This window comes from Artemia sp. Qi Xiang Cuo, chromosome 3 (assembly GCF_049724085.1).
Source record: "Artemia sp. Qi Xiang Cuo chromosome 3, ASM4972408v1, whole genome shotgun sequence".
Classification (NCBI taxonomy): Eukaryota; Metazoa; Arthropoda; class Branchiopoda; order Anostraca; family Artemiidae; genus Artemia; species Artemia sp. Qi Xiang Cuo.
Window position 1 is genome coordinate 28,755,561 of NC_142796.1, and position 25,576 is coordinate 28,781,136.

Below are 25,576 nucleotides of genomic sequence, written 5' to 3' on the forward strand. Positions count from 1 at the left end.
GTCTGGCTGTTTGCATTCATAAATTGATGATACACGCCCTGAACGGAAAAGGCACAAAAGTTGGGTAAAAATAATTTAAAATAGTGGTACTTAACTTTACGATTTCATTAATCCTTTTTGTGGTAAGAAGGCTGTGACTTCCAAAGCAACATTTTTAGAGGCATACAATAGGTTACAAATGAATATCACATTCACAGACAGTTAGTACCAGTGAATACCAAGAATTCCTGCTCTAAAAAATCAAAGTTTGTCATTTCTTTTCTTTTTACATTATTTTCTTCTTCTTTAATTGTCACATAAGCAAAATATATTTCCAAAGAGCCCTTGAAGGTCTGTTGGTCTCTGGATAAGAACTCTGGCTTTAACGAAGTTTATCATTTCTTTTCTGATTCTTCTTCTTTTTTATATTCGTCTCATAAATATCACTGTAGCGATTAATTCTAGAAGTATAAATTCTGGTTTCTAAATACGAGCTTAAATTTTATCGGCTGAAGTGCAAAGATTACTGAAATAAAAATGATTAGATCTAACCCTTAAGGCAGAAAAACATGAACGTTATCAAGCAGCTATGAGTTTGACTGCAGCCCATGCTTTAGGTACAACTATAGTGGCTGTAGCACAAGTACCAATAAAAAGTGCCAAAAAAGGGATAGCCTTTTAGCTATGAATACCTGCAGTGCTTCCAAAATAGTTTTAAAACCGTATCTATCAATGGATATGTGTGAGCTTTGGCTTATCCGATACGTAAGACTACTTACCCTAGATATAATGTGTTAAAGGTAATTATTCGGTGAGAAGAAGAAGAAGAAGAAAAACTCTTTTCCTACTTTAGTAATTAGTCATTCTCGCACAACAACAGCAACCTTACAAGAAAATTAAAATATATTTTCTTGTGAATTATTATCGCTTCTAATCAGCAGTTGTACCAAACCAATCCTGCTCAACTCATCCTCAGGGGCCAGGGCTATACTGTGGTGTTTCTCCTACCCATAGTATAGTGCAGACGGTTTGATATCATTCTATTTTCCCTTCTTGTTTTAGTTTTGTCTTTTTTTTTGTTTAAAGCTTTTTCCAATAGGCAATGTTTAGAAGTCCTCCAAAAAAAAAGTCCCCCCAGATCCCAAATCAAATTCCAGTGAAAGTGCCATAGTGAAAGATACCCATCTTGGCAGGTCAAGCACACTTTCTCAAAGTTCAAATGATAGCTCCGATTTGGAGAATAGGACAATGATAAGTGTAGAGGCTAATGTAACAATAAATGATGATAATGGGTTTCAAGAGGTTCTCTCTAGAAGCTCTAAAAAAAGGAAAAAAAATCTCCCCAATCAAAAGCATTTCCCCTCTCCCTGCGCAAGATCCTCCTTCTAAAAACCTAGGAATTTACCTTAAAATTACTCCCACTACCCTCTTTGAAATAAAAATGATCACTGCAATAAGAGTTGCACTTTTTAAATTGCTAAAATCAATGTTCTCTCTTAATATTAACCGTGATGGATCTCTGCTAACAGCTGTAGAAGATCAGAAATCAGCAGATACAATAATTAACCTAAAATTCCTTCTGAATACCCCAATTATTGCATCTAATTGGAACCCAAAACAATCACCAACAAAAATAGTAGTTTATAATGTTCCCCCAGAGATATCCACTCAGGAGTTAAAAGAAGGGCTCTCAGATAGGGCTGGAAACACAATCCCAGTTGAGGATGTTACCCAACTTAGAAAACCTAACTCTAATGGCCTAAAAACTAGTAGATCCTTCTTATTCACACTGAAGGATAAAATTAATATCCCAGAAAAATTTATTCCCATTTGGGCAAATCAAACCACACAAGGAATACAAACCTAAGCCTATCCAATGTCAGAAGTGTCTCAAACTGGGACACACGACAAACAAATGCAATGAAATTCTCCGAGAGTGTAGTAATTGTAAAGCTTTCCATCCTAAAGAGCTGACAACTTGCAACAACACACAGCCTACATGCATCAATTGCAAAGGCCCACATGAATCTACAAATAAATCATTATGCCCTGCATACAGGAAAAGAGCTCTAACACTCCAAATATCAACAGAGAAGGCCATCCTATACCCCTTTGCAGCAATGGAAGCAAATGCTGCCCAACAATACCAAATAAAGCCTGTAATGAAACCAACTAACTCCCCCAAGTCAAATATCTCCAATGCAACAAGCAACCCATAGAAAAAACCAACTGCTTTGCCACCGCGCACCATACTCTATCAAAAGGACTCATCACGTCACCAAGCTTCCTTTTCCGGTGAGATGAGGTCAGCCTGGCCCCCCTCCCAAGAAGAAACAAACCAAAAACACAACCAGGAATCAATCCCTTAACCGACAAACAGGATGCACAACCAAAAATGCAATCCCCAAATATATGCTTATTCATTCTAAACTGTAATGCAGTTCAGGCCATGAACATACATCAACTACAGAAAACAAAAATCATTGCAGAATTGGCAAAAATCTACATCCCAGATGATATGCTCATTCAAGCAAAAAAAGATCTTGCTTTACTTTTAACAAAGCTGAACATTGATACACAGTCATATGAAGAATAAATCAACAACACAACATATATCAATACTCCAATGGAATGTAAGATCACTCACAGACAATAAGCTAAATGAACTAATATCATTTATGAATAATAATTCCATTAATATTACTTGCCTCCAGGAAACTCATTTAACCCAAAATCAACAAATTAAGTCTCTGGGATATACTATCCTCAGAAAGGATAGATCTTCAGAGAGAAAAGGAGGTGGGGTAGCTTTATTAGTTAATAATAATATAAAATTTTGTGGCATCAATTTTCCCGATTTTGCAAATGATGTTGATGTAATTGGTATCAGTGTTTGGCTGAATAATTTAAAAACCTACATAATAAGCTTTTATAACCCTAATGGCCAAACTAAAGATGCCAAGGATTTCTTTAATTTTATAAATAATTCTAATACGTTAAAAAATATCATTATTTGTGGTGATTTCAATGCCCACAGCCTTTTGTGGGGGAATAAACCAGCAAATAAAGCTGGTAAATTCATTGAGCATATGACTTCAAATAATAATGAATTAGCTGTTGCTAACCCTCCAAACCTGAATACATATTTCAACCCCAAAAGTGGCAGATTCTCCACAATTGACCTAAAAATTGTGTCATTAAATTTTTTGAACAAAATTTACATAAATAACATTGATAGTCTATGTACTGACCACTTTGCTATAGTTTGCTCCCTAAATGAACCTGCTGAAACTTTGTCTCATACCTCCAAATATATCAACACTAAAGCAAATTGGTCTATGTTCCAAAATAAGCTAAATGATGAAATTACAAGTTTCACCCAAAATTCATGCATTTCAAACACAACAGTTGACACACATGCTGAAGCCTTGACATCTTTACTAATAAATACAGCTAATCATGCTATCCCCAGGACAACACCTAAGAGAACATTCCCTAAACAAATTCCTAAAGCATGGTGGACAAATGAGTGCCTAAATAAATGGATGATAAAAAAGCCAGCTAGGACAGAATTCATAAAAAAAACTATCACCTACTACATATTTTAAAAAATTACAAGCAGAATCTAATCTAAAAAGGACTATAATAGATGCTAAATATAAATACTGGAATAATTTTGCAAAAAATCTCCAGAGAAACACATGAGCCAATTATACATAAAGTCATAAGCCACATCTGTGGGAAAAAGACTTCCCCCAACCCATTGCTGTATGAGCTTATACATAATAATACCCATTATGACAATGATAATGAAAAAGCTAACATATTTGCAACTCTTTTTGTTTATAAGCTAACATCAAATAATCAAAGCAAACTGTCCCCAATTCCTATGAACTCAAGTTACCAACCACGCCCAGGATCCGAGTACATAACTAACCCATTTTCAATCCAGGAATTTAATAATGCAATACATTATATTAGGACCAAAACTTGCGGCAGCTATGACAATATACACCCTACATGGATAAAGAATCTCACACCTTCATACAAACAAGAACTGCTAAATTGTTATAATCACGCTTTGGCATCTTCTAAGTTCCCCAATATATTGAAATGTTCGTCCCTCCTACCAATCCTAAAGAAAAATAAACCAAAAGATAATCCTGAGTCTTATAGGCCCATAATGATTACTCCTGTGATGGTGAAAATAATGGAGAAAATGATCTCTCACAAACTCCTCTGGTTTGTTGAAAAGAATAATATGATCCCTCAACCTCAAACTGGATTCAGGAAACACCACTCCTCAACAGATGCTTTCATTTTGCTAACAAATGCAATAAATGAATCTTTCTCAAAAAATAATGTCCTAGTTGCAGCTTTCCTAGATTTTGAAGGGGCATATGACAATGTGAACCACCAAACCCTTTTAAACAAACTTGAAAACCTTGGAGTACCCCCTAAGCTAGTATCTTTTATTAAATCCTTCATAGAAGTGCGAAGTTTCATCGTTTGTGTTGGTTCAGCCTCTTCACCCCAAAAGACAACAACCAAAGGCCTACCTCGGGGAGCAGTCCTCAGTTGCCTCCTATTTGCCCTACATCTCTGGGACATGAACCTACCTCAAACGAATCTACAATATGCTGATGATCTGGTGCTATGGTCATCTGGCAACACCTTTCAGATAGCACAGTCAAATCTGCAAAAGTCACTTTTCCAGTTTGAAAAATTCTCTCAACATTCAGATTTACCCATTGCACCCACCAAGTCAATAATAATCCAATTTCACCGGAAGCGAAACCATGTTAATGCAAAACTAACTCTAAATAAAACAACTATTCCAGAAGATAATCATATTAATTACCTAGGTCTCATGCTTGACCAAAAACTTCCACCTCCACATTTCAAACACAATAAAAAAATGCTATAGAAAAACAAATATACTAAAAAGACTTCTTTCCACACACTGGGGCTGTAAGGAGAAAACCTTACTCCAGTTATATAAATCACATATAAGACCCCATATTGACTATGGGCTCATCGTCTATGGTGCATGTGCAAAGACCCAGATGCAAAAAATTGAAACAACACAAAATGATAGAATACGTCTCATATTTGGTCTTAGGAAACCCACAAGCACCAAGTTTCTGTTTATGGAGTGTGGATTAACAACAATAAGGGAGAGACGTAGGTTTCTCTTGACAAAAAATCTTACAAAAATTGAATCAAATAGCTCACACACATTACATAATTGGTTAAAAAATCCAGCCATGTATAGAGGCATTGCAGATGAGTATGCCAATATTCAGAAGAAGTTCGCCATACCAGCAAAGTCTATTGCACCCACTTTCCCCCGATCCCCCCCATGGATTTGGTCAAGTCCCATAATACATAATGAGTTCTCAAAGTGGAATAAAGATTTAACCCCCATTGCTTTTGTTCAGAAAAAAATTGCAGAACTTAAAACAACTACCTGTAAAAATCACTTCCGAATATTTGTTGATGGGTCAAAAATGAATGAGAAGGTAGCAAGTGGTGTTTTCCTTCTTCACCTGAAAATTGCAATGGGCGAGAGATTATATAATAATTTATCTATAATGTCTGCTGAGTTAAATGCCATAATCATTGCATTAGAACACCTTAAGTAAAACCAACCTTTGATTGCAAATTCAAATAATATTATTATATATTCCGACTCTCTATCAAGCCTTGAGTTTCTGGCGTCAGCTCCTCAATATAAGTTGGACATCGACACTTATCATTGTCTTAGTATTATTGATAATCTTGCTTCAAGTGGCATAAAAACTTATTTTCAGTACATTCCTAGCCACTCTGGCATAAGTGGTAATCATCAGGTTGATGAAATAGCAAAAAAGGCTATAAATATTGACCAGCCCAATGGGAGACCAATCCCAATTAGAGATATTTACCAATGGAGGCTATCAGATATTAATTTTAATAAGATTAATTCTATCCTTTCCCCCTTTCTCAATAAGTATCTTTCTAAAATTTATCATAGAATTCGTTCTGGAACAAATGGACTAAATTTTCCTTGCATTCTCATATAAGTTTTCTAATTCAAGTGGTTCAATTCCCCTGTCCCCTCTTTGCATGCATTGTAATATGAATAATGAAACAATTGACCATTGCCTATTTGAATGTAATATGCTGACGTCTGCACAACATACCTTGCTTTGTAAACTGTTAAAATGCTTCAAACACCACAAAATCTCACTATCAGCCAAGAGCCTAGCCAACTTTACCTGCACACAGAGCACAGAAATCGATATGTATCACCTTATATTTGATCTCCTTGAGTCAAAAGATCTACTGAAAGATATCTGAGAATATCTAATAAATAAGAGACAACCAAGACAGTAGCTCTGTAGCCCACAGAGTGAAGCAAAAAGAAAAGGGCTAAATAGTACCAACTGAATAGCCCACCTGCTGTGAATTAGAAGAAGAAGTAATTAGAAAGGTAAGCACTTGAATGAGGCTTTGACCCTAATCATCTATCCAATCACGTAGGACTAACAATACAGCCAAACACAATCCACCACAAAGAAGGGTCTATGGACATGCATCGTCATCATTAGTAAATACAAGCCATCATAAACTCGAAAGTAAAAGCACCTCAAATATAATGAATTATTCCCAAGTGATCACCTCTCACAAAGGCTTGCCAGAGGAATACACACTTGCCTATATGCGTTTCGGCGCTTTAAATTCCTGACCCAGGCACAACAACACCCTTATCACAAGACCCTTATGATATCCATGTGATAGGCGATGTACATGCATATTAATAAAATAATAAAAAATGCATACAAAATGAGATTATAGAAACCAACTACGAAATGAGCAAAGAAAACCATTTTTAGAACAGTCCAATGACCCAAAAACTTGCTTTATTGGTCTCAGAGAACACAGCCTTCCAAGCTGGCACGGACGTCATATACATAAAACAGCATAAATAAGAAAAAAGAAAAAAAAGAGAAATTACAGAAAAATTTCCTTTAATATTACTTGATATCTTTTTTACATATTTACTTAAAAGTTTATTATATTGGAAACTAAGTTTTTTGAATCGCCAAATTATTTTATTCGTAAAAAACCTATCGAGATCAGTTTGTGGATTAAGATTGGACATCTATTTTTTAAATCTGTATAATTACAGCAAATTTTTGCATATCTATATAATTGTCAGTAAAAGGCTGAGTATGTGGTGCTTAAATGTATATTACTTTCTGGGAACGAAAATTAATTACTTCAAAATCAAAATCCTTCACATTATTATATTCTTTAAAAACTTATTTATTATTATCAGAAATATTCATATTTTAATGAAAAAAGTGGTCTTCTTGACCTATACCACGACTAGGCTCCACAACTAACTCGGATGGGGAAATATATTTCCAAATCTTAATGCTCCTCATGGATTATAACCAAAAATCATCCAAATATCTTTTATTACTTGAAGGAGAATATTTAGCAATATATGGGTTGTCCTTATTTATCCTGTAATTATATTCTAGTTGGCTTAAAAACAAGTCCGTTATAAATAGACTGGCATTACCACCCATAGGAATTCCTATAATTAGTTTATATAAATTACCATTAAATCTTATGCATGTAATAAATAGAACAAAATCCAATACATCAAAAATTATGTGCAGGCTATAACATCTTGAACTAATAGTATGTAAAGAAGTTTGTTCTTCTGGCTTTTTTATGTCTATTAAAAAAAATTTCTATTAAAAAAAAAAGCTCATACAAATACAACAGACAAAAACAGACAAAAAACACCAACAGATGCAACGAACAAACACACTGTATATAAATTTAAACAGCATAACCAAACTCAATAATTTTTGGCTACTACATTCTCGGCGCTTATAAACAGCTCCTCCCATTTAATCTACCATCAGCGGTCCAGAGTATATTACCCTGGATCATGTATTTTGGCAGACACTTTCTCAAAATGCCTTTGAAACCAACTTGTGATTTCCAAAAACATCTAATAACAAAATTACACTACTAATTACCAATTTTGTATAAAATTTTGTGTGATAGAATTTTGTTTTTGGATCGAAAATAGAAGGAAAAATTATTGCAAATGGGGGAAAGATCCATAAGGGTGTCGATATCGAAAGTTTTGTAATTTTTTTAGTTAGTATTATTTTCTAGTTTTGTTTGAAGAAAAAGCTCACTATTTTATAACATCTCAAGAAGTATGCATAGAGGAAGAATACAACTAGCCAAAGTCGTTCACCTTTTCATATCACAATTTTTAAACCTCTCCACAATGTGAACTTCTTTTTCTGGTTTCGTCATACTTTGTCAGCCAGTGTGGCATCTGTGAATAATTTTCAATTCACACGCGTATTTATTTGTGGTTATCAACGTCAGGGTGAGTTAAGGTCGGTTAGTTAAGCAACCCTATGACCCACCATGCTATTTAAGCAAAGTATGAACAGTAAAATAGACTTAACATATGTTTCTAGTCTAATTTATGTACAAATGAATCTTACATAGTTTCTTCATCTCTATAATGGATCACAGCTCTTTTATGTCCCTCTTCACCTTTTTCTTGGAATTCAAAGTATTTCTCGAAAACGGAAGCGAAGCAGTTTCTCTTAAGCAATCCGATTTTTTTAACTAGGGCCTCCCAGCCTTCAGGTATCTTCTCCAAGTCAACCAAAACAGAAAAATTGTAACCTACAGTACAAAGAAAAAAAATTCTTCATTAGTTTGGCCCAGAAAAATAGTAGAGCTCGTGATGAATAAAGAAGCTGATAAGCCTTGTTAGGTGGGGAAGGTATTAATAATAGAATGCTAGCTGCTCAATTTATGACTAAAATGAGCGGGGTATCAGTCATAGTGGTATATACCCTGGAAAACCAACTAATGGAGATAGTAGTCACTCAGATGAACTTTACTTACAGCTACAGGAACAAGAGACAGGATCCCAGGTAGAAATATGGTATTTTTATTTTGAGATTCTAATGCCCAGATTGATAGAAATAGGAATAGGTGGTTTCCTAGCCTAGGTAAATTTGGTGTAGGAACAGGAAACAGTAATGGTTACAGACTGTTGAAATTTTGTAGGCATAACAATCTAATTATAATTATTGTCATAAAATGGCCCATAAGTTAAAATGTTATTCACATGCCGGTAAGACAGCTAACCATATTGGTTATGTTATTATAAACCGAAGACTGACAGGATCGATACAAGATACTAGGGTATATAGGAGTGCTGTTTATGATGTTAAAAGCAAAGATCACCATCTAGTAGTGCCTAGGTTTAATCTAAAGCTGAAATTTAGGAAAGATAACTACCTTCCTGGAAGCTTTGACGTTGGTACACTCCAGGATGAGAATATCTAAATTTGACTACGTAGAAGATGAATGAAATTATTTAGAATAATAGTTGGAAAAGTCGCTAATGATGTCTATTAATTCTATTTGCTAGTTATAAATCAAATCTGAAAATCAGGCTTAAAACAGGGATGGGGTATAAATAGGAGTAAACATGGTATTCACAAGATGGTAAGCCTTATTATGTCATTATAAATCATAGACTAGCAGGATCAATACAAGATCCTAGGGTACACAGGAGTGCTGTTATTGTCGTTAAAAGTAAAGATCACTATCTGGTAGTGTCATTTAGGAAGGGTCAATGTCTTCCAGGAAGTTATGACGTAGGTAGGCTTCAGGATGAGAATATGAGAGAATCTTTCCAAAAACAGTTGAATACTAAACTGCAGAGTCTAAATTTGACTATGTAGAAGATGGACGGAATTATTTAGCAAAATAGTTGGCAAAGTCGCTGACGATGTCTTAGGGAAAAAAGTTAGAAACGCAGCTAGGAATATTAGTGAAAATGATTTATGTTTAATAGAGAGGAAGAGGTCGTACAAGAATTATTTGAGTGACGGATCATAAGAAAATAAAAAATGTCAAGAAAGTACAGAAAGCATTAAAATATGAATGAAAGATAAAATTGCAAAAGATCTGGAAGATGCAGCGAGACAGCATAATGCTAATATATTGTACTTGCATGTTAATAAATTGAGAGAGAATAGTCAATCTGGACTTGTCCCAGTTGAAGATAGGAATGGGGCAAAAGTTAGTGACGAGGAAAGAGGTAATGAGAGATGGACAGAACATTTTGAGAATACGCTAAACCGTGACAAGAGTTACAGGAAAAGATACGGAAAAGAGTGGAAAAGTTTGCAACACTTTGGATGTGAAGGAAGATCTATTTTGTGAAGAAGAATTAGTGACAGTACTAAAAGGACTAAAAATAATAAGCTCCTAGGTGCTGATAGTGTGATAAGTGAGCTTCTTAAATATGGTGGTTATGAAGTTAGAGAAAAATTAATGAAAATAATGAACATGATTTTTGAAAAAGGGAAAGTACCTAGCGATTTTAGGAAAACTTTAATTAAATCTCTCTATAAGAAAGGTGATAAAAGTGAGTGTGGTAATTATAGAGTCGTTAGCTTGGTTTCTGTGTGAGACCAATTATCTAGTATGATGATATTTTAAACTTAGAGATGCTGCAGATAATGTTTTGAGAGAAGAACGCAGTATTTTTAGGAAAAGGAGAGGATGTGTCGACCAAATTTCAAACCCCTTTAGTCATCAAGCCTCTTTAGTCCTCAGTTTTATAGATTATGAGCAAGCGTTTCAGCTGATAGAAGAGCTTTAGGGAAGGTCCTAACCTTGTATGGTATACCAGATAAATACATTACTTTTTCTTAAGGAGCACAGTAAAGGCAATAGGAGGACACGGATTCAATTGGGGAAGTTAAACTCTCCTACTTAGATTATGCTAAGGATCTTGGATGAAAATGTTAGCAAAATCAAAGAATTTTTGGAGGTTTTGAGAATTCAGGGTGTAGACTTCAAATATATGTTAAGAAGACTAAAGTCGCTAAGACTAGGAATAAGTGAAGTTGAAGAGGTGATGTTAGGTAACGAAGTGGACAGGTTCACTTACCTAGGTAGTGGTGGGTGCAGCGCAGATATTCAAAGTAGAATAGCCAGGGTCCAGGGTGTTCTTGACAGTAGAAAAAAGTTTGGAAGAATAGGAAAATTAGTCTGCGAACGAATATTAGAATATTCGTACCCTACTGACTGACTGTATCTCAAACAGTAAGCTGTATGAAAAATGTGGTGCAATTCCGCTTTCTGGTGCTATAATCAGAGAAAGGTTGAGATGACTAGGACACGTTCTGCATATGAAGGATGACAGATTAACAAAGATCGTCTTTGTGGCCAACCATCTATGGCCAAACGAAAAGCAAGTAGTCCCCGAATGGGGTGGGAGAATCGTTAGGAAAAATTGAAGGAAAACGGGAACTTCGTGGGAGGGTGTAGAGAGAACGAATAGATTGGAATTGAGGAGCGTGCGTAGCTGTGTTGGCCTCAGGCGGCTTGGTGCTGCGGTGAGTTGTTAGTAGTAGTAGTAGAGACATACTAGAAAGGACAAGGGCCAATACTACCCTTTTTGACAATACTATTCGAACAATAAAGACGATTATGGACAAGGCTACACTGACGTTTTGGCAGAGATCGAGGGCTGTGAGAATCAGAGGCAAAGCTCACACTGTCGTCCTTATTGTAGAGTCCCTAATCAGCCATAGCATTTGGTAAACACTGTTTGGACATAAAGGAATTGGCGTTCAAACGCTCGATGGTTCGTCATACTTTTCTTCTGCCTCTGAACTAAAGGGCAGGTTACCCTAAGCGTCTTTGTTCCGGCGTTTTAAAATTAATCACTTGGAAAAAATATGCTGGCTTATTCACAATAAAAGGTACCGTTTCCTTGACAAAATATTCGAAATTTGCAAAGCATAGACGTAGAAAGAAGAAAGTTCGTTTGTCCAAGCAATCAAATAGCAACTAAGTGAGATTGGATGTAGTAAGCTTAGACCTCTATAGCAAGTGTTTCCACAAATCTAGCATTTAAAAACGTTAAAATTTACAGAGTCAAACTCTCAACCTTAAATAAGCTGACCTAAAAAAAAAAAAATCTAAAAAGAACTTCTTAGTCAATTGCATGCATAAAATAGCCCGCATTGAATAAATACCGTTTTTTTAAACAACAGAACATAACATTTTTCCGGCCCTAAAACGTGTTGAGAGCAAAATACAATTAATTTTAGGACACAGCGCCCCTTCATAAAAATTCGGAGAATCACGCAAATCTATCAGCACAAAGGGAAGGCCGTGATAACATTGAAGAAGCGTAAGGGGAGTGGGTAGATCAGGCGTAAAAATCTTGAAGAGACTAGAATTTAGAAAACCAACAGAGAAAACAACCTTTAAAACATAGGTAAAATGACAAATTTTCACCACCTTCTTTATCTTACTAAACCCGTATAAATCGAATCCCTTCAAAACAAATCTGTTTTTTTTTCACATCTGATTAGTAACCTAATGCATTGACGCTCTGATTTTCTATTCTGGTTTTGTATACATTTTGGTTCTGTATTAGCTTTACTAACCAAAGTCACCTCTACCTACATGTTCATAATACACTAAAGCTGTCTTGACTAGAGGTAGTTTTCCAAGAAGAAACAGAAATTTAATCATACCATATTGTAAAGGACAAACGGCATATCACAATCATAGACAACTGTTTCCTTTTCAACTCTTTAATTGTATGTGGACTGTTACTGTACACTTTGCTTTATAAGGTACCCATAAATAAAAATCACAGATAGACAGATTAGGTTACCTGCGTGGCCGTAAATCTGCGGAAACTATACATTCTTGTTTTAAATTCTTATGGGCAAACGACATTGAAAACTATCAAGTATGTGATGTGGCATCATTTTACTGCAAAAACCTATACTCTGGATCTTGATCTATTAACTGCACTATAAAGGGTTGCAACACTTACGTTACAAACTCTACAGAATATACTGCGCTATTAAACAAAATGGGGCCAACAATTTACTGAGATGAAACTAAACACAAAAAAAAGAAAGAAAAAAAAGCCTCCTGCAGGGGAACCTTAAAGTATTCCCTGGTATTGCTAGCTGACCAATGAGTGTTTAAAACTCCATGTAATCATTAAATAGTGGAGCATCTTGTGATAAGATAAAAAATGTGAATGCAGTCCGCCATGAGCAGCATGAGTGAGCAGCGATTTGCATTAATGTTGTTATTTTGCATAGATCGCAGGTGTTAATTTTGCTTCACCCTTAATTTGAATTTCCGCATATGTAACCATTTTACTATGCTCTGGCAGGGTATTTAGTTGGGAGGATAGTCGTCTGACCAATTCTCTGTGCTTCTTAGAATTGTCTCTTTCCGCATTGAATCTTTTCTGACGAACAAACCATGTTTCCATGGTTACGTTTGACATCAGCGAATGAACCCGTAGCTCTAAATTTAGCAATCATTTTCTGCACAATAAACATACTATATATATATATATATATATATATATATATATATATATATATATATATATATATAATTATAGGAAGAATATACATTTTATTGCAAACTTTTCTTTTAATATTACAATTTTGATTAATTTCACTAACGTTAATATTCAGGTTACATACAACATGACTCTGGGCCTAGTTTTATCTTGGCAACTTTGTAATAGAACATTAGGGAGAATAATGATAATAATGACAAAAAGAGTAGCAACAATAGTAGCATCAATATCAACATTTACTGAGCTTTAATGGATTTTTTATATTCATAAACATGTTTTCAGAAGATTTGATAGGAAGTATAGGAGAAAATTACTAAAAAGAGCCTCCAATATCCAAATAGAAATAGACTTACTCAGACAATATAAAAAAAAATAACTATATGGGAAATACACGAAATTACAGGGATAATCATGAAAATCATTAGATATTATGGCCAGAGGCGGCACAGGAAAAGCCCTCCCCTCCTCACGTATGTTTTTGGCATACAAAATATTAGCAGATTTGGAAACAGCAAATAATGAAAATTACCTTCTTCTGTGCTAGTAATGAAGTCGCCATACTCTCTCCTAAGCAAATTATCTGCACCATGCTCTTGTAAATCCTTGTAAAACTTCAACGCAATGCTCACCTGAATTAGATTTGTAGTTTTTACTAATAATAACTTGTTGTAACACACGAGCTACTTGAGACCAACACATCACAAAGCAAAGTTAGTTTCTTGGTTATATACCTGAATCAGCTATAGATGACAATTTTTTCAGACTAGCCATTTTTTTTTTGTTTTTTTTTTTTTAATTTTTGGTTACTATGGACCATAGTTAGTTGTTTGCTATGCTGAAGCTACCACTACAACCCTCATGACTGCAGCTATGGCACATAGTAGCCAAAAATTAAACAATACGTTTAAAAAAGATACAAGTGAGAAAAGATTATCAGTTCTAGCTAATTCGGGAATGGTAACTATTATCTCGATTAGTCTTAACAGTAAAATGATATTTTGAAAACAAATCTGAAAAAATTTAAAAAAATAGCCAGAAACTCCTAAAATTGGCGTCGCAGTGAAACAAAAAGAATACCATTGGAATCGTCATGGCCGAAAACTCTAGACAAGGAACTTCGCTTGGCTTGAACAAAGGAAATCCCTTTTTGGCATGGGTAGCACTGATGTGTCTTCTTTTATTTTGCTGCTAGTAGGGCACTAGAACATCATAAAGAGCTGTTTAAGGGTTCATTTTAAAGTAAATTGCCACACCTACGTGTTTTTGTAATTAACAAAATACACTATTTAAAATAAAATAGATTTTTTGACAAAACAACGGATCTTCGCATACAAGATGATGAATGACGAAATAACCCTAGGTTACAACCATGAATGACATTACAGTAAAATTAATTATGACGTATGTTGCAACTGGGGTTCGTTCTTTACTATATCAAATTAAGAAAAACCCCAAAGGGATTTTCCTGTGTGATATACATGGTAGTTAAAAATAACATTAAGAACAGGGAAAATGCAATTGAGTCACTTTAAACCAAAGTCATACTAGAGTTTTTACTTTGACTTACTTACTTATCACTCTTGCTCAGCAGGGTCGCCAGCGTAGAGGGAACTGGTTGACAGTACTGTCAGTCTTCTCCAAGCAGCTCTATCCAGGGCTAAGGATGGGCCTCATTTGGGTCGATGTTGCGGTTGAAGAGGCGTTGATTTATAACATCAGCCCATCTGGTGCGCGGCCTCCCCCGAGGACGTTTCCAGATAATCGAGGGATTGAAGTCCGATATGATTCTTGCAGAGGTAGTTTGCGGGAGGCGGAGTAAGTGGCCGTACCATCTTAAAGAACGAGCTTCTACATGGGAGGAGAGGTTCACCAACTTGAAGGTCCTCAGGATCTCAGTATTGCGGATATTGTCATATCATTTGAAGCCTTCAACTCGACGCAGGTGTATAGTTTGGATGGGATTGATCTTTCTTAGCTGTATATGAGTTATTAACCATGTCTCAGAAGACTACAGCCTGATGCTTGAGACTGTGACGTTATATATACGGGTTTTTGCAAGGTCACTAATTTTCAGTTTGTGGAAGATTGTTCTCGGAAGCCGTCCAAATACAGAATTTGCCTTAGCTTATGAGGCTGAAATTTCGGCGTCAAGTGTGCCATTTGATGATATAATTGATCCGAGATAAGTAAACTGCCTTACCACGTCAACAGCTTGGCCGTTGATCACAACAGTTAAGGGTGACATCGATGAGGTTTTTTCAATGAACATGATCTTCGTTTTCTTCCAGTTGATTTGCAGCCCAACTGCGGAGGCAGTGGAGGAGAGCGTCTCGAGTACAGACTTAAGTCGGTCGATATTTTCGCTGAGGACGGCTACATCGTGGGCAAAGTCAACATCAGACAAGTTCCTCCCGGCATAACTTATGCCAAAAGGGTGGACACGGTGTGTCTCGTTCAAAATGTGGTCGATGACGCAGTTAAACAGCTCAGGTGCAGCAGAGCATCCTTGCCGTATCCCATTTTTGATGGGGAAGGAAGAAGAAAGCTTCCCGTTAACAAGGACGGCCCTTTCTGTGCTGCGGTAGAGTTCTTTACAGAGGCTGACTATCTTTGTCGGTAGTCCCGCAGCTTTCAGAATTAGCCAAAGGGACTGCCTGTCAACAGTGTCAAAGGCAGAACGAAAGTAAATGAAAGATATGTAAGCTTTCTTGTTGAATTCCAGTGTCTTCTCAACGATCTGTCTGACCGTATGAATCTTTTCAGCTGTCACTCTTCCTCGCATGTATCCGTCTTGTTTGGGACGGCGCAAGGAATGTAGGAAACTTATTGCACGTTTCAACAGGAGCATTGCAAGGAGCTTTCCGGGAACAGAGAGTAGAGTGATACCACGGTAGTTACTATAACCTGTCTTGCTGCTCTTTTGCTAAAACACAGGGACGGTGATTCCTTTCGTCCAGTCTGACAGCATAACTTAAGTACGGCTTACTATGCTAACCACTATCTGCAGCCAAGGTGTGATTGCAGGGCCGCCGTAGTAAGTATTTCTGTAGTAATGCCACAGGAGGCGGCTGCTTTATTGTTATCAAGATTCCTCACTGCCGAATTACTCCCCTTAGGAAAAAATTTAGTATCGTCGGGGGCTGAAGTAGCTTCTGTAGCATTGGGAACAAGCCTTTAGTCAATGCGGTACGGTATGTCGGAGGTTTTCAGTTTATTAAAGTGTTTCTCCCAAAGATAAAAACACTGAGAATAATCATATATAGTCTCTCCTTTAGCTGCTTTCAGGCTTGTGGATGTCATCACATGTTGGCCAGTCAGCTCGCGCAGGATCTTGAAAGTTGCGCCTATGTCTTTCTTTTGGGCAGCATGTTCGAGCTCAGCAGCTTTACCCGCAATAAAGTCTTTCTTGTCCCTGTGGAGCAAGGAGTTGCGTAGTTTGTTGAGCTGTCTGTAGAGTGTCATATCTCCTCGTAATCTCGCTCGCCGTCTCTGCTCAGTTATTTCAAACGTCTGGCTGCTAACGTCTGGTTGCTAATCCACTCTTTCTTCTTTCGTGGCTTCGAGCCCAACACTTCGGTAGCTGCTCTGAGAACATTGTCTTTGAAAGTGGTCCATGCTGACTCGCTATCTAAACACAGCTGGAGAGCCTCGAAGCGGTTAGAAACTTCAACCGTATACCGCTCTCAGACCGAGGGATCTTGTTTCAGCCGAGAGGTATCAACATTCATGGGGGAGAAAAAGTTATTCTTATTAACTCTAAGCTTGAGTTCCATCCTTGCACAAAAAAGGCGATGGTTAGCGCTGTTAATCTTAGTAGCTCTGTATGAGCGGCAGTTCTGGACAGACGAAATCCAGTGTCGTCGAAAAGAGATCTAATTAAAAATCTCTATTGTCACGCCACCATTGTTGTACCATATATGCTTCGCAATTTTTTTTCCCACAAACCAGGTATTTGTGACTGCTAGAGTGTGGGTGATGCAGCAACTGAACAGCCGCTCACCATTATCATTCCGAGCGTCAACTTTCACAGGTCCAACAACAGCATTGTACATACCTGTTAGCCGCAATAGTATTAAAATCTCAGAAGACTAGAAGGTAGTTTTCTGGAGCCACTAAGGAAAGCTTAGAGGACAGTGGTTCATAGAAATATGTCTGATCTTCATTTTGAACCTTGTTCGTCGGTGTAAATAAGAGGAAAACATCTAAATTTTCATGCATTCCATCGATTCTCGCTCTCAGTAGACGGGGTAACATGGCGTAATTGAAAATGATGTTTTCCGAGCGAAATTTTTGAGAACAAGGCCGACTCCCCCTCTTCTTTAGGGTCTACCAGACCAAAGCAGTGTCCGCCCTTCTCCAATATCTTCTTCGCCGCTTTCCGTAAGGTGTGTTTCTGTTATTCCTGCGATCGTCACTTTGTATATTCTTAGTTCATTTTCTAAAAGAAGCTTACAACCAGGCTGGTACAGCGTAAGAGCATTCCAGGTCGCAACATTAATGCCACCTTGGTCAACTATTTTCAAAGGGGTACGTCCTTTGGCAGGCATGGGTCCGATTGGGAGAGTAGGTTGGGCATCAGAGGCTGTATATTCAGTTCCATTCGTAGCAAGTAATTTCAGGAGGAGGGTTGCTAGCCCACCCGTCCCTAGGTGCATTTAGTTCTCCGGGGGCGAGCCATATCTCCCGAGGTCCGTGCCGTCCGGTCTGCTTACGTGTGGACTGCCTGTGAGCAGACTTCGGACGAGCACCATTACCTCCAAGTAGCCAGAGTTTTTAGCCAGAATGATAAGGTCAAAATACCTAACTGAATGGTCTTACTCAAAGAAGAACAGAGAAGAGTTTACATTGAGATTGATTTTCAATTTGTATTATTTGTAACAACTATTCTAAAAATTGTTGTAAGTAAGGAGCGAATTGGGCCTAAAATAATTAAACCTGTAAAATACAGAATTTTTTAAAACAATTAATACACGAAAGAACTGGCTTTTTATGCTAATTTTAAATATATAAAATTCATCAAATTTAAACACTCTTAAGCCTGAGGAAATTTGCTGTATTTTCGAAAAATGGAGGAGAAAAAAACAACAGCAAAAAGACAAGTGATCTTAGTGAAAATTATACCATTAGATTCAGCAAATTACAGAACTCTATTGTAGAGGTTTCAAGCTGCTGTCTGAAAAATTTTGAATTTTGCAATTTTTTTTTCAGACGAAAGATCACGGATGCGTGTTTATTTGCTTGTGTTTTGTCTGGAAATTATCCAACCTATGGTCCTAATGGATCGAGAGAGGGCTTGTTCAAACTGGCATTAAAATTTCTAGTGCCCTTATAAAGTGGCCGATAAGATAGTGCCAAAGGAAAGCTGCGTTTCCCGCCGTTTTGTGCCGCGAAACAACGGTTTTACCCCATGGAGGACCAAGCTGTTATAGATTAAAACTCTTGAGACATCCAATCGATTGTAAAAATCGATTTAAAAGTATATATTGATCTTCCCAGTGGTAAAGTACTACATCGTGAATCATTACTTCAGTGACCCGAACTTCAATCTTCCTTGTCAGAAGGAGAGTCCTTTAGCCAGTTTACTGTAGTAACTGTTAATAGATGAGAACTTTTGGGATTTATAATGTTATTTCACTTATTATTTTCAGAAAGGTGTGGAATAATCACCATTCATGAAACATGTACTTGGCACATCTTTCATTTGATCATTTGGATGTGTATATTTCAAAATTATGCTTGGATTTGTAACCAGTAGGCAAATTTTGGTAGAATTTCTTGAAAGGTGTAAAAAATTAAGCGAACTAAGTTAGACTTTGCAGGAAGTTGGAGCAAGTGTCTTAGTTTTCTTTTTGAGATGGGACCCCCTGCGAGCTTTGTGAGGAGAAGCTACTCAATATCCAAAGAGGGTTGAGTCTTTGGCCCTAAAGAGTATCTTCCTTGAGATATTCACAATATTTATCCAAACCTGATTCTTTGTCCTATTTATACTACTACTACTACTAACAACTCACCGCAGCACCAAGAAGCCTGAGACCGACACAGCTGCACATGCCCCTTTTCTATTCAAAGCACCCTCTTTACATTCTCCAAAGAAGTCCCAATTTTCCTTAAATTCTTTCTTAAGACCTCCTCCCGTCCTATTTGTGGACGACCTGCTATTAGTTTGTCCAGAAAGGACAGTCTTTGATAATCTGTCATCCTTCATCTACAGAAGCTGTTCTAGCCTTCACAGCATTTCTCTCATTATAGCCTGAAAACGGGATAGAACCACACTTTCCGTACAGTTTACTGGTTGAAATATGGTCAGTCCGACGGGTGCCCAAAAGGATCAATAGACAATTCCCCTGGAAAACATCTAACAAATTCCCCTCCGTCTTTTGAATTGCCAACGTTTCAGAACCATACCTGACCACTGTAATCACTGCAGCTTCCAATATCCTAATCTTGGTTTGTCAAATTATCTTCCTATTCTTCCAAACATTTACATATGTGAATAAGCACCCTGGGCCTTTGCTATTCTACTTCTAACATCTTCACTACATCCTGCATCTCTACTAACGATACTACCTTGGTAAGTAAAGCAGTCCACTTGATTGACCTCTTCACCTGTACTTAATCGAAGTCTGAGCAACTTTGTCTTCTTAGCATTAATTTTCAAACCTATTCTTGACCTCTCAAAACCTCCAAAAATCCTTCATTTTGCTAACATTTTCATCTAGGACACTCAAGAAGATTTTATTTGAATAAATCAACATAACAAAAAAACATATACCCTCAACAGAGAGCAAAGCTCGTAAAGTTGGGTATTAATAATAATAATAATAAAAAAAAAAACAAAAAAACCAAAAAAAAAAAAAAAAAAAAAAAAAAAAAAACATTTCCTCATCATAACAAAAGAGAGAAAGAAAAAAAACCTGGTTAAAGAAAAAAACAAAAAACATAACAAACATAAAGAAAACAAACGCTGGACAAGTGGGGCATGGAAGGCTATCCCAACATGGGTAACAAATATAAAAAAAAAAAAAAAATAATAATAATAAAAAAATTTCTATTCCACCATCACAGGTCAATACATAATTTTAATATTTTCTTCCTTAGAACTGATATTTGCCGAAATGACTCAATTTGAATTCTATCTTTCAGCCTATATTTATTTGAAATAAATGGTATTTGGTATCTAATTGAAAATCTAGATCTTTCACAATTAACAAAGGGAATTCGATATGTTCCAGAACACCTAAGAGCCGAAGGAGGGGGCAGAATCAACAGAGATTTTTCATAAAAATAACTACTAGGATCTTGTATTTTAAAATGCCATATTGATATACTAAGTTCTCTTATATGTTTCAGATCTAATAAATTCAAGAAAAGAAATAATGTTTCAGTTTCCGATGCATCTCTAAGTTTTGATGGACGATGTAAAAAATTTCCAAGTATTCTCACTGCTTTATTTTGAAGGATCTGTAGGGGTTTTATATGCGTCCAAAAAGTATTTAAATAAATAATTGTACAATAATTTAAATAAGGAGCAATCAAAGAATGATAAATTATTTTTAAAATTGAAAATGGAAAAACATGTTGCAAACGATACATAGACCCAATATTTTGCGAAAGTTTCACCCTTAAATGATCAATATGAGTTTGAAATGACAAAAGGGGATCAATAAAAACTCCTAAATAACGATATGATTGAACTCTACGTATTTTATGCTCACCAACTTGAAGCTCCTGACATGACATTTTTTTAGTAGCACGTTTTGAATGACCAAAAACCATAAATTCAGTCTTCTTAAAATTCGGTAATAAATAATTAGAAACAAACCATCGATTAACTGAACTAACAGTGTTAAACAGATTTTGAATCAATGTAGATGAATCCTTCGCTTTAACAGAAACAGCTGTGTCATCTGCAAATAAAATTGCAAGACCATTATTTCCCTGCAAACATCGTGGGAGATCATTAATATACATCAAAAATAAAAGCGGACCTAATACCGATCCTTGTGGGACACCAATATCTTCAAGATCATTTAAACTAGACAAATGTCCATCAACATCTACCACGATTTTACGTCCATAAAGGTATGATCTTATTATATCTAGTCCTTTCCCTCTTATACCGGAATTTTCCATTTTATCAAAAAGAATTTCATGGTTTAAAGTGTCAAATGCTTTTTTAACATCATAAAAAACAGTAGATACATGATAATTACTATCTAAGCAGTCATTTATTTCTAATACAAGAGCTGCAACTGCTTGTTCCGTCGAATGGCCTGCCCTAAATCCAAACTGATGTTTGGTAAAAAAATTTATTTTATCTAGATAATTAGTAATCCTTCCTTTTAAAATTTTTTCCAATACTTTAGACAATGGTGATAAAATTGCAATAGGACGATAATTATTTGTATCAGATTTATCTCCTTTTTTATGCAATGGTATTACACATGCAATTTTCCATCTTTTAGGAAATGTACCTGAGAAAATACATAAATTTAAAATATGAAGCAATGGTTCAAAAATTTCACCTGCAATATTTTTTAGCAAATTAGTTGAAAGTTCATCATATCCCAATGAATTACCATTTTTTAAATTCTTAATGACCTTTTGAAATTCTGCAAAAGTAACCGGGGCCATAAATATGCTCGTATCTTCAGTGGGCGGTAGATATTTTTTATGCGACCTTGGGGAAGAAAGGTCAACTTCTCCTGAAACAACAGATGATCCAATACTAGCAAAATATTCACTAAACTTCTTAGCAACAGCTTGTGGTCCTCTAAATTCTTTACCATTAATATCAAATAACACTTCAGAGTGTAACAACTTTTTATTTCTTCCAATTTTACCTTTAGTCAAACTCCAAGTTTTTCTAGGGGAATCTGAATTTCGAAAAGAATTTTCATAATAAAGTCTTTCACTTACTCTAGAGATCCTTACCAGCATATTCTTATGATTTTTAAAACACGTTATATTTATTTCCGTGGGATATTTTATTCTAATTTTATATAAACGATTTTTCTCATTAATAGATCTCAAAAGTGATTCATTTATCCAAGGTTTTTTAGGGGTAAGTTTCTTTCCTCTCGGGCTTTTATATGGGCAAAAAAGATCAAGCTTTTCATTCATAATATAATAAAATTTATCTAATTATTGGTTCGGATCCTTCTCATCAATTACAGGACTCCAATCAACATCACCAAGCCCTTCTTTTAACCTTAACACATTTTTATGTGAAAAATCTCTAAGCTTGGTTTGATTTTTTTTATTATGCGGAAAATTTATAAGAAAATCAGACATAATTATACAGTGGTCAGATGAATCATCAGGAATAATAAATGTATTAACAGCACTATAAGGTGAAAAAATATTATCAATAAGTGAAAATGATGTATCAGCTATTCTAGAGGGCACAAAACATACGGGGTTTAGTCCATAAGATAGTGGGCCCTCAAAAAACTGCAAAATATTTCTATCTATTCTATTCTGATCTGCAGATAGGAGTTTCATTAAATCAATATTAAAATCACCCATAACTAAATAAGGAGTATTAAGACTAGCTAATTTATCCAACATACTTTCAAAATGATTTTTAAATTCTATCTGGCTGGATGACGGAGTACGGTAAATAACTGCAATTAAAAGCTTCCGATTATTTAGAAAAGAGCATTCAACTACACAAGATTCAAAAATCATTTCAATATTCATTGGCAAAAAATCAATCCTTATACGTGCTGGTATGCAATTTTTAATCAAAACACCTAGACCCCCTTGTTTTTGTCTTTTCCGACCGATGTGAAAAAATTGGTAATCTTTTACATGTATATTTTCAATTGAAAAATCATCTAAAAAAGTTTCACATAGGCCTAATATATCTGTATCTGAATCCGACAAAAAAGTTTCAATCACATCCTGCGCAGTCCTCCAACCCCGGCAATTCCAAAACGACATCCTACTTGTATTTACATTTTTTTTACCAGCTCATTCATAAATATATATTGATTTTTTGGGATATCAAAATTACTAGAAGTATCTTCATCATCACCAGCTACAATAGTTTGAAAAATTGACTAAAATGAAAGAGAATTCCGCTCAAATTCTTTTAACCTTGATGATGGAATTTCACGATTATCTCTATCCATTATCAAATATTAACCCCACGTTAAGAGAAACCACACCATGCCCCAAAAGACCAGCAAACCATAATAAAAATAACAATTAAAAAAACAAAACAAAAAAAAGTAATCTCCATTCCAAGTCGTTTTCCCTCAGTACGACTAATCTGCGCAACTTTTAATTTAGAAACATAAATATCTTCATAAAAACCAAAAAACACTACTACTGTTTCCAGGCCTAGTATCACTGAAAGCCAAAACCAATCCATAAGAACTCCAATCACAACCCGGTACGCTCCACACCGCGCTATACACTATACACCATTAATACTTTTTCTCATTTTGTTTTTTTTTACATTATTCCATCCACAACATCTTTTTAAAAAAAGAAGATAAAAAAACACGAGACAACATTACTTCATACCAATATGCTATCACAAAAAAAACCACAAAGAAGTAAAAGCACAACAAAATAATAACTCAAAACCATATTAAACTAAAATAATTAATATAAATATAAATATGACAACCCGCCTAGCATTGCATAGGCCCACCTCGAGGATTTATCGGCACTGACAATCCAGGAATCATGTCATTCACAGAGAAAGAAACACGCAGGCCATTTGGCCGATCAAAACAAAGGAGAGGTGGAACCGATTTTGTTACCCATGCTTGAATACCACAATCAGCAAGCTTTGATCTTTTTTCAATCAGCCGTTTTCTAATATCTCTTACTGCCGTCGGAGCATCATCACTAAGATAAATATCTTTATGACCGCAAACAGTCTTTCCTTTAAGTTTTTTACTCTGTTTCAGAATCGTTATTTTTTCTTATTTATACCGAACAGTAACTTTAAAATATCTACGCTCTTTTTTTACTTATGTAACAGCAAATTCTGGGGTCTCGTTTACACCAAGTCCTTCTTCACAAACAGTTTTGAAAATCGCTTTAGCTTCCTCTTTATCATTGCAAGGTACATTCCAAACCACTATATTTTTCTCATTCATTCTATACTCGCAATGCATTAACCGATTTTTCAACTGATTATTTTCTTCACGGAGAAACACTGACTCAGCTGTAACAAAACTAATCTGTGATTTTACATTTATTATTTCATTCTCAGTAGCCGCCACATGGGTCTGGATCGTCGAAAATTCCTGCGATTGGCCAGATAGCGCTTCCTCAAGCGATTTGACCCGGGTTTCCAGAGATTTGAACTGGTCCGTGATACCGTCAAGCTTTTTTCCATTGTCTTTCACTATAGTTAGAATTTCAGAAAAGCTCCGAGCCAGCGTCGAAATTGACAAAGTTTCTCCCTCCTTAGGTGAAGATGACGAATAATCACTTTGATCCTCTTCGAATGAGACTTCTTTACGGTTTCTTTTATTTCGCCCCATGAATAAGCAGCAATTAAAAAAATGGACAAATAGTCTTACCTCAGCCGGCAACGATTGTTTATCCACGATGTTGCTAGCGTGCAGTGCTTTTAGCCGTTTGGCACGGCAAACACCTTTTCCAACGTCGGTAATCAAAGGCTCTGTTTATAATGACTCGAATCCAATCCTCTTTTACTCCATGCAATTCTTCAGTTCAAAGCAATAATCACACACCAAAAAATTTTCTTTCATCAATTCAAAACATTAATCCCACAAGCTATTTCACTCTTCAGCCAAAACTACCGCAGGCACGGAGCGCCTAAGGTGTTACTCGTTCGGGGAATGAATCATGACTGAATCATGACCAGATAATCTAGATAAGCTTTATTTTCCAGTCAATTCCAAAGTCTTTGCTGCATTCCTTAAGACAAGTCCATCAAATAGGTCCATATCAATGGGGATAGAAAGTAACCCTACTTGACTCCTGATTCAATAAAAAACAGTTACTGACCTCATTTCCTACTTTACCTGCAACAATGTTGTTCTCATATATTGCAATAATCATTTTAATCTGTTTATCTGGTATGAATTACAATGATAGGATCTTCACTAAAGCTCTTCTATCAGATGAATCAACTGCTTGTTCATA

At 35.9% G+C, this 25,576-nt stretch overlaps 1 protein-coding gene across 1 annotated transcript in view; it reads right to left on the reverse strand.

Annotated features, from left to right (window-relative positions):
• The window catches only part of Arpc2 (Actin-related protein 2/3 complex, subunit 2), a 95,829-nt gene that overhangs the window by 20,516 nt on the left and 49,737 nt on the right, over window positions 1–25,576 (reverse strand). The window contains exons 3-4 of the mRNA XM_089085707.1: window positions 13,971–14,070; window positions 8,508–8,694 (exon numbers count right to left, since the gene is read on the reverse strand). Coding sequence (XP_088941833.1) covers window positions 8,508–8,694; window positions 13,971–14,070 — 287 coding nt within the window. The remainder of the gene's footprint in view (window positions 1–8,507; window positions 8,695–13,970; window positions 14,071–25,576) is intronic.